General features: G+C 44.5%; 1 protein-coding gene across 2 annotated transcripts in view; it reads left to right on the top strand.

Annotated features, from left to right (window-relative positions):
* gxylt2 (glucoside xylosyltransferase 2) overlaps positions 1-14,510 on the top strand; it is a 52,260-nt gene that overhangs the window by 14,077 nt on the left and 23,673 nt on the right. For both annotated transcript variants that reach the window (XM_059649920.1, XM_059649919.1), the window contains exon 2: positions 8,384-8,576. In XM_059649920.1, the coding sequence (XP_059505903.1) occupies positions 8,384-8,576 (193 nt within the window). The remainder of the gene's footprint in view (positions 1-8,383; positions 8,577-14,510) is intronic.

Here is a 14,510-nt window from a genome sequence, read left to right as displayed (position 1 = left end):
TGCCAATTCTCTTAAATGTCTGACTGTTATAGATCTAGGACAGATTATCCAAGGGCAAAACATCACGGTTGTTCCAAGGAAGATAAGAGCCATCAGTGTTTTTCTGGTACTGCAGTACGTAAATTAAATGTGGCACTTCTAAAGCGTGATAAATCAAGTAGGAATGTTTATCTGTAACTTAGCCAGTCTTACATAACCCGTAAAGAGTCAGGAACAGACTGCAGTTTCTGAAAGGATTAAGGAAAAATTGCTTTCTCTTAATGATTTTGCACAGCACAATTTAGGCTTATTCGCCACAGTAGATGCAAATGCATCATCAACGTAGTACTAGGGGCAGTCCATGTTCAGGCACAAATAGACAAAACATTGAAAAACTTTTTAAAATCAGGTATTTTGACATAAACTAAGTGGATGTTGACAACCATAGAGAAGGGAGTTTTAGCAGTTAAAGGACATATAAAAGGTTCACAGACTAGCTTATGGAACTAAAATTTCAGATTGAGTTGGATCACAAGCCTTCAGTAAAACTATTGGTATGAATAGAAATTTCAAACGTGCATCTAAGCAAATAAAAGTGCAGACTTTTTAGCCATTAAAACCCTGTCTCAACCCCAAAATAAGAGCATGTAGGAAACAAGTCCACTATTCCACAAATTTGAAATAAGATCAATTTAATCACAAGGATGGTTAATTTGCCTCACTGTGATCACTATCCAAGATAAAAAATGTTCATGAGATAGTAGGAACTGCTGATGCTGGAGAATCTGAGATAACACTGTGTGAAACTGGCTGAACACAGCAGGCCAAGCAACATCAGGGGAGCAGGAAAGTTGACATTTCAGGTCGAGATCCTTCTTCAGAAATGGGGGACGAGAAGGCGATTCTGAAATAAATAGGGAGAGGGCGGAGGTGGATAGAAGGTGGATAAAGGAGAAGATAGGGTAAGAGGAGACAGACAGGTCAAAGAGGTGGGGATTGAGCCAGTAAAGGTGAGTCTAGGTGGGGAGTTAGGGAGAGGATAGATCAGTCCAGGCAGGATGGACAGTTCAAGGAGGGGGGCTGAGGTTAGTGGATAGGAGATGGGGGGTGGGGCTTGAGATGGGAGGAATGGTTAGGGAGGCGAGGACTAGCTGGGCTGGTTTTGGGATGTGGTTGGGGGAGGGGAGATTTTGAAGCTTGTGAAGTCCACATTGATACCCTTGGGCTGCAGGGTTCCCAAGCGGAACGTGAGATGTTGTTCCTGCATCTTTTAGGTGGCGTCATTGTGGCAATGCAGGAGGCCCAGGACGGACATGTCATCCGAGGGGTTGGGGGGGTGGGAGACTGAGTTTAAATGGTTCATGACTGGGGGGTGTAGTTGTTTGTTGCGAGCCGCAAAGCAGTCCCCAAACCTCCGCTTGGTTTCCCCGATGTAGAGGAGGCCACAATGGGAACAGCAGATACAGTATACCACAATGGCAGATGTGCAGGTGAACATCTGTTTGATGTGGAAGGTCTTCTTAGGGCCTGGGATGGGGTTAAGAGGGGAGGTGTTGGGGCAGGTGTAGCATTTGCTTCGGTTGTAGGGAAAAGTGCCGGGTGTGGTGGGGCTGGAGGGTATGTGGAGCGGACAAAGGAATCACTGAGAGAGTGGTCCCTCCGGAAAGCAGTTAAGGGTGGGGTGGGGAGGGTGTGGACAAATGTCTTTGGTAGTGGGGTCATATTGCAGATGGCAGACATGTTGGAGGATGATGCGTTGGATTTGGAGGCTGGTAGGGTGGTACGTGAACACGAGGGGGATTCTGTTTTGGTTATTATTGTGGATAGGGGGTGTGAGGGATAAGTTGTGGGAGACACTGTCAAGGGAATTTTCGATCACTGTGGAGGGGAAGTTGCGGTCTTTGAAAAAGGAAGACATCTGGGGTGTTTGGGAGTGGAATGCCTCATCTCGGGAGCAGCTGCAGTGGAGGTGAAGGAATTGGGAATAGGGGAAGGCATTTTTACAGGAAGGTGGGTGGGAGGAGGAGTATTCTAGGTAGTTGTGGGAGTCCGTAGGCTTAAAATGGAAATTGGTTTCCAGGTGGATGCCAGAGATGGAGACAGACTGAGAGAGAGGTATCAGAGGTGGTCCAGGTAAACTTGAGATCGGGATGGAAGGCATTAGTGAAGCGGATGAACTGTTCGAGCTCCTCTTGAGAACACGAGGTGGTGCCGAAATAGAAATCAATGTAACAGAGGAAGAGATAGGGGATAGGGCCAGTGTAACTTTGGAAGAGGATTGTTCCATGTAACCTACAAAGAGGCAGGTATATCTTGGGCCCATGCGGGTACCCATGGCCACCCCTTTGTCTGTGGGAAGTGGGAGGAATTAAAAGAGAAGTTGTTGAGGGTGAGGACGAGTTCGGATAAGCGGATGAGGGTGTCAGTGGAGGGGACAATTAGAGATGAAGAGGTCGAGGGAGGGTAGGAGGCCTCGGGGTGGTGTCCAGGAGGAGGGGGTTTGTTGGAGGCGGGAGAAGGGGTCAGTAGAGGGAGGGTTAGGCGCACGGTTAAAGAAATAAGCGCGGAGGCGGCAGAAAAACTGTTCAATGTGTGGGTGGAGATGGAGAAAGGTGAGTCCTTTATTGAGAGCTGACCATTCGTCCTCGGTAAGGGGGAGGTCTGTGGGGATGGTGAAGACCTGGCAGGGCTGGGCGTTACTGTCTTGTCTAGTGATGCCGGCTGTGAAGGCGGTGGGTGGAGCGACGTCGGCCAGTAAATTGGGGATGTTGGTGGCGATGGTGTCCTCTATGTCTGTCTGTGTTGGCCTCAGAAATGGAGGCGGTGGCTTCAGCAGCGGTGTTGATAGCGTCGGTTGTATCAGAAGTGGCGTACCTGCTGACAGCGGATGTGATGTCATCTGTGGAAACCTTTGGTGCTCTGAAGGTGGCCACATGGCTAATGGCGGCGGGCACATGGTGGGGAAGGTTCTGGGTATGGTGGCAAGCACCAGTGAGTTTAAAGTATTTTCGGTTTTGATAGTGTCTCATAAAACCGAGTAAAATTGAGAGTTCAGATTGTTGGCCTTACAAAGGATTAAAAACAGAAGAGGTCCTTTGCAGAGATAATGGGAACTGCAGATGCTGGAGAATCCAAGATAAAGTGTGAAGCTGGATGAACACAGCAGGCCCAGCAGCATCTCAGGAGCACAAAAGCTGACGTTTTGCACCTAGACCCTTCCCGAAACGTCAGCTTTTCTGCTCCTGAGATGCTGCTTGGCCTGCTGTGTTCATCCAGCTTCACGCTTTGTTATCGAGGTCCTTTGCAGGTCTGGGAGAGGGAGGCGGTGAGTTGGGGTAGGCTTGATTATAGTATTTGGAGATGCCGGCACATTGCAGCGAGTGTGTATTTCAGAAGTCACAGTGAGAAACACTTCTGTAGGAGATCAACGTTCTGATTGTAGCAGTCGTCACGGTTGGGGCCAAATTTTTGGCAGGTTTAAATGTAGCCTTTATCCCGTTGGGGATGACCCCGTTCCGTAGGCAGGTATTCAGAAAGGAAATGGGGCTGTAGTACCTGGTTTGCTTTAGGACATGGTTGAGCAGCTGCGGGGCCAAAGAAAGTACGAGAGGGTTGCAGTGGGACAGCGATGAACTGAGGTTTTTCCAGAGGGAGGAGAGTAACTTCTTTAAGGTGGGCATCCTGAGAAGAGGTTCTGCAGTGGGGTTAAAATTATTTCAGAGATAGTAGGAACTGGAGAATCTGAGATAACAGTGTGAAGCTTCCCAAAACCCACAAACATGACTGCCCCACCGAACACCTCTCCACCTATCTGGACTTCATTTTCTCCCCCTTGGTCCAGGAACCCCCTATCCACGTTCGTAAAACCACCCACACTCTCCACCTCCTCCAAAAGTTCCAAATCCCTGGTCCCCAACACCTCATTTTTACTATGGATTTCCAGTTCCTATACACCTGCATTCCCCATGCAGATGGCCTAAAGGCACTCCACTTCCTCCTGTCCTGCAGGCCCAACCAGACCCCTCCACTGACACTCTCATCCGCTTATCTGAACTCGTCCTTACCCTCAACAACTTCTCCTTTAATTCCTCCTACTTCCTACAGACAAAGGGGGTGGCCATGGGCACCCGCATCGGCCAAAGCTATGCCTGCCTCTTTGTGGGGTACATGGAACAATCCGTCTTCCAAAGGCACACTGGCCCTATCCCCCATTTCTTCCTCCGTTACAATGACTGTTTCGGCGTCGCCTCGTGTTCCCAAGAGGAGCTCAAAGTTCATCCACTTCACTAACACCTTCCACCCCAACCTCCAATGTTACCTGGATTGTCTCTGACACCTCTCTCTCCTTCCTGTACCTCACTGTCTCCATCTCAGGCATCCACCTGGAAACCAATATCCAATTTAAGCTTAGCAACTCCCACAGCCACCTAGAATACACCTCCTTCCACCCACCTCCCTGTAAAAAGGCCATCCCCAATTCCCAATTCCTTCACCTCCGCCGCATCTGCTCCCGAGATGAGGCTTTCCACTCCTGAACATTCCAGAAGTCCTCTTTTATGTTGAAGGACCACAACTTCCCCTCCACAGTGATCGAAAATGCCCTCGACCGTGTTTCCCGCAACTCTTCCCCCTCACACCCTATCCGCAATAATAACCAAAACAGAATCCCCACTGTCCTCACGTACCACGCCACCAACTTCCAGATCCAACGCATCATCCTTGACATTTCCGCCATCTGCAATCTGACTCCACTACCAGAGACATTTTTCCCTCCCCACCCTTATGTGCTTTCCGGAGGGACCACTCTCTCCGTGATTCCCTTGTCTGCCCCACCACCCCCGGCACTTTTCCCTGCAACTGAAGCAAATGCTACACCTGCCCTCCTCACCCCATCCAGGCCCTTAGAAGACCATCCACATCAAACAGATGTTCACCTGCACATCTGTTAAAGTGATCTACTGTATCCATTGTTCCCATTGTGGCCTCCTCTACATGGGGGAAACCAAGTGGAGGCTTGGGGACTGCTTTGCAGAACACCTCCACTCAGTTCGCAACAAGCAACTACACTCCCAGTCGCGAGCCATTTAAACTCCCTCCCCACCCCTAACCACTCCTCGGACGACATGTCCATCCTGGGCCTCCTACATTGCCACGATTACGCCCCCGAATGATGCAGGAACAGCAACTCATATTTCGCTTGCAAACTCTGCAGCCCAACGGCATCGATGTGGACTTCACATGCTTCAAAATCTCCCCTCCCACAACCACATCCAAAACCAGCCCAGCTAGTCCCTGCCTCCCAACCATTCCTTCCATCTCAAGCCCCAACCCCACCTCCGACCCACGAACCTCATCCCGCCTCCTTGACCTGTCCATCTTCCCTGGACCGACCTATCCCCTCCCTAACTCCACACCGATATTCACCATCACTGGCTCTAGCCCCGCCTCTTTGACTTGTCTGTCTCCTCTCACCCTATCTTCTCCTTTATCCATGTTCTATCTGCCTCCCCCTCTCTCCCTATTTATTTCAGAATCCCCTTCTCGTCCCCCATTTCTGAAGAAGGGTCGCGACCCAAAACAGCAACTTTCCTGCTCCTCTGATGCTGCTTGGCCTGCTGAGTTCCTCCAGCTTCACAGTGTTATCTCTATAAAAGATGTTCATACCAGGTTTCATCGATGATCAAAAAAAAGTTATTTATTGTAACGAGCTTTTCTTTTAACAAATGGCAAAATGGATTATTAATAACTAATATGAAAATATAAATTATACCTTTTTAAAATCCAGTCATCACATTTGTTGACAAATGGGACAGATAAGACAGGCAGACAAACAATTTAGCAGGAATATTGTGGGTGGAAGATATGGGGAAAAAGGAACCAAATCTTGAGATCAAAAGTCCAAAATAAAAGGTGAGTGAATGTCATGACTTTTGAACAATCCTGTATTGGGTTTTTGTAATTATATTGTGTTGTTGTCAGTTGAGGTGATCCTCAATTTGATACCTGTTCAGTTGGATGCAGACCTTTTGCTTGATTTTGAACTTCTTTTCAGCATCACTTAATGTCGATTTTCTTCTATTCGTAGAGGGGAAGAGACAGAGCTCAGTCCTGGCTGTACACTTTCACAACGGAGTTTTGCTACTCCTTTTTTATTGGTTCCGTCATAAGCCAGAACTTAAAGCCAATCCAAAAGGTTTTGCTGGGCATTTTTTATTCAACCAAAAGTACCAAGTGCAACTTCTCTAAAAGCTACATTGTCTTATGTAACTAATGAATGAACACCCCATGTGGTTCCACTTATCCTTCAAGTTATATAAAAAAACTTGTTCATTCTCTGCAACACAGCAATCCAGACTTTTATTTGAAGTACAAACTGAAAATAGAATATATTTCGTCCTTACGATAGGAATATGGCATACTGTGTTTTGTGTAAGGTGCAAGTAATAGCAAATACACTGATAGGATCAACAGTGGATTGGGGAGGTAAAGGAGATCATATTCTGGAGAAGACATGGAATCTTGTTCTTCAGCAATACCAATATCTGGCTAACAACTGAGGGAAATTTCTGATCAATTTTTGCATCTCATAAAATCTGACAGAGTGCACAAAGGTCAGAACATTTATTATGAGAATCATCAAGAATAGTCCAGCAGATCAGTTGCTGAAAAGGTATCATGAGCAGGAGCAATACTTGTCATTAGGCAATGATTATTGGTGTATGACAGTAGAATGATTATATCAAAGTAAATGTAAAGCTAAGTCCTGCAGAAACTCCAGGGGATACCCAGGAATCCTGAAGGGCAGAGAAAAACTGCAAAATAGGAAAATGTAGAATAAACAGTCTATTTTAATTTGTGCTATATAAATTTAGTCTCCCTGATATTTTATTTAATTGGTCCACTACTCCATATGTCTCAGTGAGACACCTGTGACTGTATGTTATCTGTCAGTGCCTTGAAGTTTGGGTTGTCCTGCATGTTGAGATGCTTGTCATGTACAATCCATCAAATGGGTACTTGTGAGGCGGGTTTGAAACTTGGGCTTGATTTTTCTTCATTTGGAAGAAGATTGCTTTACAGCAGTATGTGCAGTCAAAGTGAACGTTCACTTTTTAAAACACACTAGATGCTAAAAGTCATGGTTTACACTGAGTCTCTAAAAATCACTGTTCCTTGATCTGACTTTCATTCCACACTGTAATTATCTCCATACCAACTCCGCTGTTTTGTAATCAAATGCCTGATGGAATTTGGTAGCCAACCCGCTCACGTGAACTTTAAGAAATGGATTTGAAACAAACGCATCAATGTGTTCTATCACTTTGAATTCCTGAGATCACCAGTTGAATTCCTCTGCTAACTTCCTCAGGTGTGCACAGAGGTTTTCTGTGTAAAAGCACTTCTCTTTTGGCTTTGATTTGTTTTCTAATATTCTCTCCAGACTTGGAAAGTGTTTCAATGTTTAGTCTTTAATTGGAAAGATTACAGATTCAGCTTCAATTTGAAAGCATTCTTGGCTCTGATCAGTGTACTGAGGTTCGGTTCTTTGCCTGCAGTTCACAGTTCACCTTGCTCAGTTTTGATGTCATGAAGCCTCCTGTTTCCCAATTACTGCTTCCTGAATGACTGACTGACTGTAGAGGGTTTTTTTTTGGCCTCCGTTACAATGCTTGAAAGACTTTCTTCTCCATTGGCATTTTTAATTTTTCAATTTTTTGTAAGGTCTGTTTCTGAGTGAGTCTTGAATTGGTCATATGTGAGAGTGAATATGAACAGGGTTGGCTAATTAGCCACTCCATTCTGTACCATCATGACTAATTTCTGACCTAACTCCACATTACTTCATTTTTGTCCTTATTCCTTAAGACTTTGACAGAAACTCGTATCTCTGACTCAGCCACTTTCGTCTCTTCCAAAAAAGAACTGTATAGTAACAGGGGGGGAAGAATGCATGAATCTGGGTGGAGGCTAGGGCAATGTGACAAACTAAAGAGCTTTATCAAAGCTGCATGCAGGGCAAATGGATTTGTCCTCTGCTGTAAATTCTCAGATTCTTTGAATGATGTAGCAGGCAATTTATTTGGATAAAACTGTAACAGTAGTTTTTTAGAATAAAAACGATCCTTCATCTTTCAATAAAGCGAAGGAGAGATAATGTAGAAAAATATCTGAACATTTCTGGTATTGACTGATGCATAAAATCTGTTGCCTGGGATTTGTGTCCATCCTACAACCCGCTGAGGTGTGCAAGAGTTAATGAGCATGTTTATAACCGTATGCCATTTGTGACAGTGAGAGAACTCCAATGAGAAAGAAGAAGCCTGAACTGGCAGTGTACATTTTTAAAGCTGAAATGCTAGATTTTTGACTGATCAATATTCCCCAATATTTTGTTTCCCTTCAGAAGTCCTAATGAACCAGTGTTTCGCCAACATACATGGCGCAGAGAAGAATGGATGCATTTAGCGGTGGTAGCTTGTGGGGACCGGCTTGAAGAAACAATGACCATGTTAAAATCAGTTCTTCTCTTTAGCTTAAATAAGATAAAATTCCATATTTTTGCTGAAGATACTCTGCAACCACAATTTGAAACTAGTGTAAGTACTCCAAATGAAAACAAGTTTAAGGTGTTAAAAACATGCTCTGTTTATATACACAATGTCTGTTAAATAGTGCAACCGTTAATCTTGGATGGAAGATTATGCCAATGGTTGTTTTTGCAATTTACTTTAATTAGATTGCTTTCTATTTTCTCATGTACTGACTTTGTATTTTCTGACTCTACATTTATGTTTTTCTCTGAATTTTGTTTGAATTCATTTAATAGTTTAATGACTAATGTATTGATGCATCCCACATAAATGGCCTCTTGCAGCTCAAATGGTTCATTTTCCCAAAAGTACAATTCAATGCTTTGGCTGGTTTATTGCTTTTGTTATCGTTAATTATGCAGCAGAATATATTTCTGAATCAAAATCCACTGTTCTTGGTACTTGCAAAAGCAGTGGATCAGTCACCTTGGTGACGAATTGATTTTTGTACAGCGTCAGAATGTTCAACAGGTAGAAGTTGACCAGTATGAATAAATAGACATTCACCTCAATTATTAATTTGCAAGTAACTGCCAGTTCTTCTACTGAGCTCATGTAACATTCACAACAGGAAAGTCCCCATTTAAAAACAAATTGCTGGACAAACTCAGCAGGTCTGGCAGCATCTGTGGAGACAAAGCAGAGGTAACATTTGAAGTCCGTTCTTCAGAACATTCTCTAGCAGGTCCTGTTTTCGTTTTGAATTTCCAGCATCTGTGCTTATTTTTTCTATGCTCCCTGGTCTGTACTGGAATAACTGATCTCAGCCAGAGATAGAAAGACTTGCAATTTGGTTTCGCAGAACACCGAAAAGAATTTTACTATAATTGACTTGGTTCTGAACTGCAGCCACTGTTGTAATGTGCAACGGTTGCAATTTACGCAGAGCAAGCTCCTATAACAGCAAAGTGATAATGCACAGATAATCTACTCATTAATGCTGGTTGAGGAAATATTGCCTAGGATATGGGGGTAGAAACATTCCTGCGTTTCTTTCAGAAGCTGTTATGGAAATATAAAAGGGCAAATGGAGTCTTGGTTTAGCATATTATCAAACAATAGAACCCGTGACAGTGCAAAGCTCCCTCCAAAAATGTGCAGGCTAGGTGGATTGGCTATGTTAAATTGCCCATACTGTCCAGATATGTAGAAGGTGATAGCTGGATTGGCCATGGGAAATGCAGGATTACAGGGACAGGGTAGGGGGGTGGCTCTGATTGGAATGCTCTTCGGAGGGTCGGTGTGGACTCGTTGGGCTGAACAGCTGGTTTCCACACTGTAGGGATTCAATGATTCTGTTTCGAAGTATCAGTCGAGAATTTGTAATCTGGTTTCTGGATTGGGAATAGAAACCTCAACCTTCTGTGAATCGAATCGACTCCATATTTTTGCTTGTAACTACATATCTCTGCTTGTCCGATGTTGCTGCCTGATTTGTGCATAAACAATAATGACCACCATTGGCCTTATTATTTTTGAATTAAGGTATAGCACTTCCTGTGGTTGCACGGAAAAGTGCCGGGTATGGTGGGGCTGGAGGGGAGTGTGGAGCAGACAAGGCAGTCACTGAGAGTGGTCCCTCTGGAAAGCAGTTAAGGGTGGGGAGGGAAAACTGTCTTTGGTGGTGGGGTCGGATTTCAGACGGCAGAAGTGTCGGAGGATGATACATTGCATCCGGAGGTTGGTGGGGTGGTACGTGAGGACAAGGGGGATTCTGTTTTGGTTTTTATTGCGGGGAGGGGGTGTAAGGGAGGAGTTGCGGGAGACACGGTCAAGGGCGTTCTCGATGGCTGACCGGGAGAAGTTGTGATCCTTGAAAAACGAAGACATCCGAGATGGACGGGAGTGGAATGCCTCATCCTGGGAGCAGATGCGGCAGAGGCAAAGGAATTGGGAATAGGGGATGGCATTTGTGCAGGAAGGTGGGTGGGAGGAGGTATATTCTGGGTAGCTGTGGGAGTCGGTGGGCTAGAAATGGATATCGATTTCTCGGTGGTTGCTGGAGATGGAGACAGAGGTCCAGGAAGGAGAGAGAGGTATTAGAAATGGTCCAGGTGAACTTAAGCTTGGGGTGAAAGGTGTTAGTGAATTTGATGAACTGTTCGAGCTAGAGTTTTGAATGACATCAATTTAATGATGGGCAAAATTTGGAAGACCTGTGAGGTATTAAAATAAAATTAGAATCATCAATCTCGAGGTAACAAAGGCTTGGATAAGGTTATCAAGCAAATTTTGCTGCAGTTTGTTCATCATTTGATATGCTAAACAATTAAATTCCACTATTAAATGAATGAGCTTACATCCACTTCCTGGACTAATGTTGCCCAGTGTTAGGAATATTTAGCCAATATATAAATGTTACGCTATATGTTTAAATGTTGTTTGCAATTTCTGAAATAGTTCCTAATTTTTGAAAAATCCAAATATTTATTATTGATGTGCCTGCAGGGTTGAGGATCCGAATGATTAAATCAGGATTGATCCAAATGAAACCTGCTGTGAATTGTTTTCTAATTCAGAATTATAGAGAAATAAAATGACATGATCAGAATGTTGAACACTTTTAGAAAACATTGAATGCTGAAAGAGGATGAGAACTGGAGCATGGATCTATCTGTCTTGCAGCTGAACAGGCTCATGGCCATCTCTCTCTGTTTTCCTCTAAAGGACTGAATTGAAATGAGTTTGCAAGGGTCTTAATTCTGAGTGGGGCTGACCTTCGGTCCTGCAGGTTTCCCTTCAGTTATTGATGTAATTCAGAGGTCCTCAGAAGGTAATTGATATAAGGAAATGATGTATGTCACAGTAGTTTAATGTTTGACATTTTATGTTTAAGTCACAGCTGATGCCTCTATTCAGATCACTGAACGCATCAATTGCACATGCCCTGTAGAGACGAGGTGCTTATGAGATTGGAGAAGGTGCTATTTTAAGTAAATGAAAACCGTTAGCTGTTACTTGGTGATTGCATGAGGTAAAATAGATAACTGAACACTACAAAGAGATTCTTCTAATACTTGGGGAAAGATTATGCTAGAGACCTTCAATATGAAAGAGTCAGCAAGAAATCTAGTAAGGACTTCAGACTGCACTGAGACACGTTAAGACTGGGAAACGTGCGATCACAAGGAGTGATTGAAGCAAATAGTGACAATATTCAAATCGTAATGTAAGGTTTTTGATAGGTTACTCACAACAGTGAGGTTCGCTGAAAAGGAGTTCAAAGTTAACAGCAGTGAGTCAGGGTGTGAGAAATAGAACAGACCCCATGTTAAGAGTGATGTAGTTAACTGTACAACTGGGAAGATGACAAAACTCCACAAATTCTGTGTTGGGACTTAGTGAGGAATAAAGAGCAGCTGGAAGGCTCTGTGCGGTTATAATTCCGGGAGTTCTTGGAAGTATTAGGCAGGTAAGAGTTAGAGTCAGGGCTCAGTAGAAACCCTGGGGAAATCAAGAAAGTGGGAAGGTTTGCTGAATTTGTACTGAGGAAGCCATAAGGGGCTCAAAAAGCTTGTGAGCATTAATATTTGTGTACTGATGAGAGAGTGGGTGTTGAAAAGCTTGCAGACAGTTTTTGTTTAATGCAATTGAGCAAGAAGAGAGCTAGGGAGAAAATTCCCAGGAACATGACTCGCTCAGTGAGGGTAGCTGTCAGGAAGGAGCTGTTACTGTCCCAGAAGGAAAAGCCAGTAAAACTTAAGTGACATCTATTGATCTGATTTGTCTCCTATATTTCAAATGGATCTCCAGTACGAGTATAAGATAATAAAATGTGAGGCTGGATGAACACAGCCGGCCCAGCAGCATCTCAGGAGCACAAAAGCTGACGTTTCGGGCCTAGACCCTTCATCAGAGAGGGGGATGGGGTGAGGGTTCTGGAATAAATAGGGAGGGAGGGGGAGGCGGACCGAAGATGGAGAGAAAAGAAGATAGGTGGGGAGGTAGGGAGGGGATAGGTCAGTCCAGGGAAGACGGACAGGTCAAGGAGGTGGGATGAGGTTAGTAGGTAGGAAATGGAGGTGCGGCTTGGGGTGGGAGGAAGGGATGGGTGAGAGGAAGAACAGGTTAGGGAAGCAGAGACAGGTTGGACTGGTTTTGGGATGCAGTGGGTGGAGGGGAAGAGCTGGACTGGTTGTGGGATACGGTGGGGGGAGGGGACAAACTGGGCTGGTTTAGGGATGCGGTGGGGGAAGGGGAGATTTTGAAGCTGGTGAAGTCCACATTGATACCATTGGGCTGCAGCATTCCCAAGCGGAATATGAGTGGAAATGATTTGCGACTGGGAGGTGCAGTTGTTTATTGCGAACGGAGCGGAGGTGTTCTGCAAAGCGGTCCCCAAGCCTCCGCTTGGTTTCCCCAATGTAGAGGAAGCCACACCGGGTACAATGGATGCAGTATACCACATTGGCAGATGTGCAGGTGACCCTCTGCTTAATATGGAAAGTCATCTTGGGGCCTGGGATAGGGGTGAGGGAGGAGGTGTGGGGGCAAGTGTAGCATTTCCTGCGGTTGCAGGGGAAGGTGCCGGGTGTGGTGGGGTTGGAGGGGAGTGTGGAGCGAACAAGGGAGTCACGGACAGAGTGGTCTCTCTGGAAAGCAGACAAGGGTGGGGATGGAAAAATATCTTGGGTGGTGGGGTCGGATTGTAGATGGCGGAAGTGTCGGAGGATGATGCATTGTATCCGGAGTATGTTTGTTTATTTCCAAGTACTACTTGTGTTTTTAATAGTTTTCCCTTTTGAGGTGTTCCTGAGTGAGTGCCAAGGGTAGTTTCAGAGTCAGATGAATGAAAACCCAAGAAAGGAGGGTGACCAACTAGAATAAGAGCAGTCATTGAGACAAACCTTGATATAATGGTTCATGAGAGGGAGTTTCAAGGCTAGATAAGCAAAAGTTAAGAATTGTAATCCATTGTGAAGTTTAATGAAATGTAATAACCTGCTGTGTCATCAACATTGGAGTGGGGTGCGGGGAAGAGGAGGAATGGAGGAGTTGTGAATTGCCAAGAAATTCATGTGATCTGTCTTGATATTTAGTAAATTTGAACACAGCATGGGGGGAGAAAAGCAAAATTGAACATTTTGGCAGAAAGAATATTATCTAAAAAACATATAATGTAAATGGTGAGACATTGCAGGACTGTGAGATGCAAAATGTTCTGGGTGTCCTCATGTGTGAATTGTAGCAGGTACGACAAGTAATCAGGACATTTTTATTGTGAGGGGGGAATGTTTTGTTTTATTGTGAGGAGACTTGAATGAACGAGTGGGGAGGTTATGCTTCAGTTGTACAGTATATTGGAGAGACCACATCTGGGATACTGTGTACAGTACTTGTCATCATACTTACAGAAGGACTACGCTAATCCCATTTTCCAGCTCTTGGCCCAAAGCCCTGGAGGCTATGGCAACACAAGTGAATACAGAAAACTTTTTATTAACCGGTACCTATGGGACCATGGGTGTGCTGGTTGATCTAATATTCTGGATAATCAAGAAGTAGGCCTAACCATAGTAAACCCTAACTAAACCGAGCTTTGAGACATCAACATCCCTCAAAACAACTATATAAGAACCTCAACATACCTCCTAAAATCAATCTAAAACCGTGTTTTTTATATTTATGTAAACATAGACAATGCAGGAGGACTGGGACTCCTTGGAACTTGTGCACACAGCTGGACAAATCTCAAGCTGGTCAGCAATGAAACCAGTCAGTTTGGCCAATGCACCCTCCCAGCCCATCCCACAGATTCTCTCAAACTGATGTAGCATCAAAGTGATCTTGTATGACATACATGGTTACTTCCCAAGTTCCCTTCTTTACTAAACCCATGCCCACTATTCCAATTAACCCCGTCTCACCAAGTGCTTCTTTATTCTGTGCCTTAATTCTTTCTAATAACTTGCCCCAACACCAAGATTAAACTGTCTAGTC

Source organism: Stegostoma tigrinum, chromosome 11 (genome assembly GCF_030684315.1).
Source record: "Stegostoma tigrinum isolate sSteTig4 chromosome 11, sSteTig4.hap1, whole genome shotgun sequence".
In the NCBI taxonomy this organism is placed as follows: Eukaryota; Metazoa; Chordata; class Chondrichthyes; order Orectolobiformes; family Stegostomatidae; genus Stegostoma; species Stegostoma tigrinum.
The sequence above is the reverse complement of the archived record's forward strand: the minus strand, read 5'-3'. Positions and strand labels throughout refer to the sequence as shown.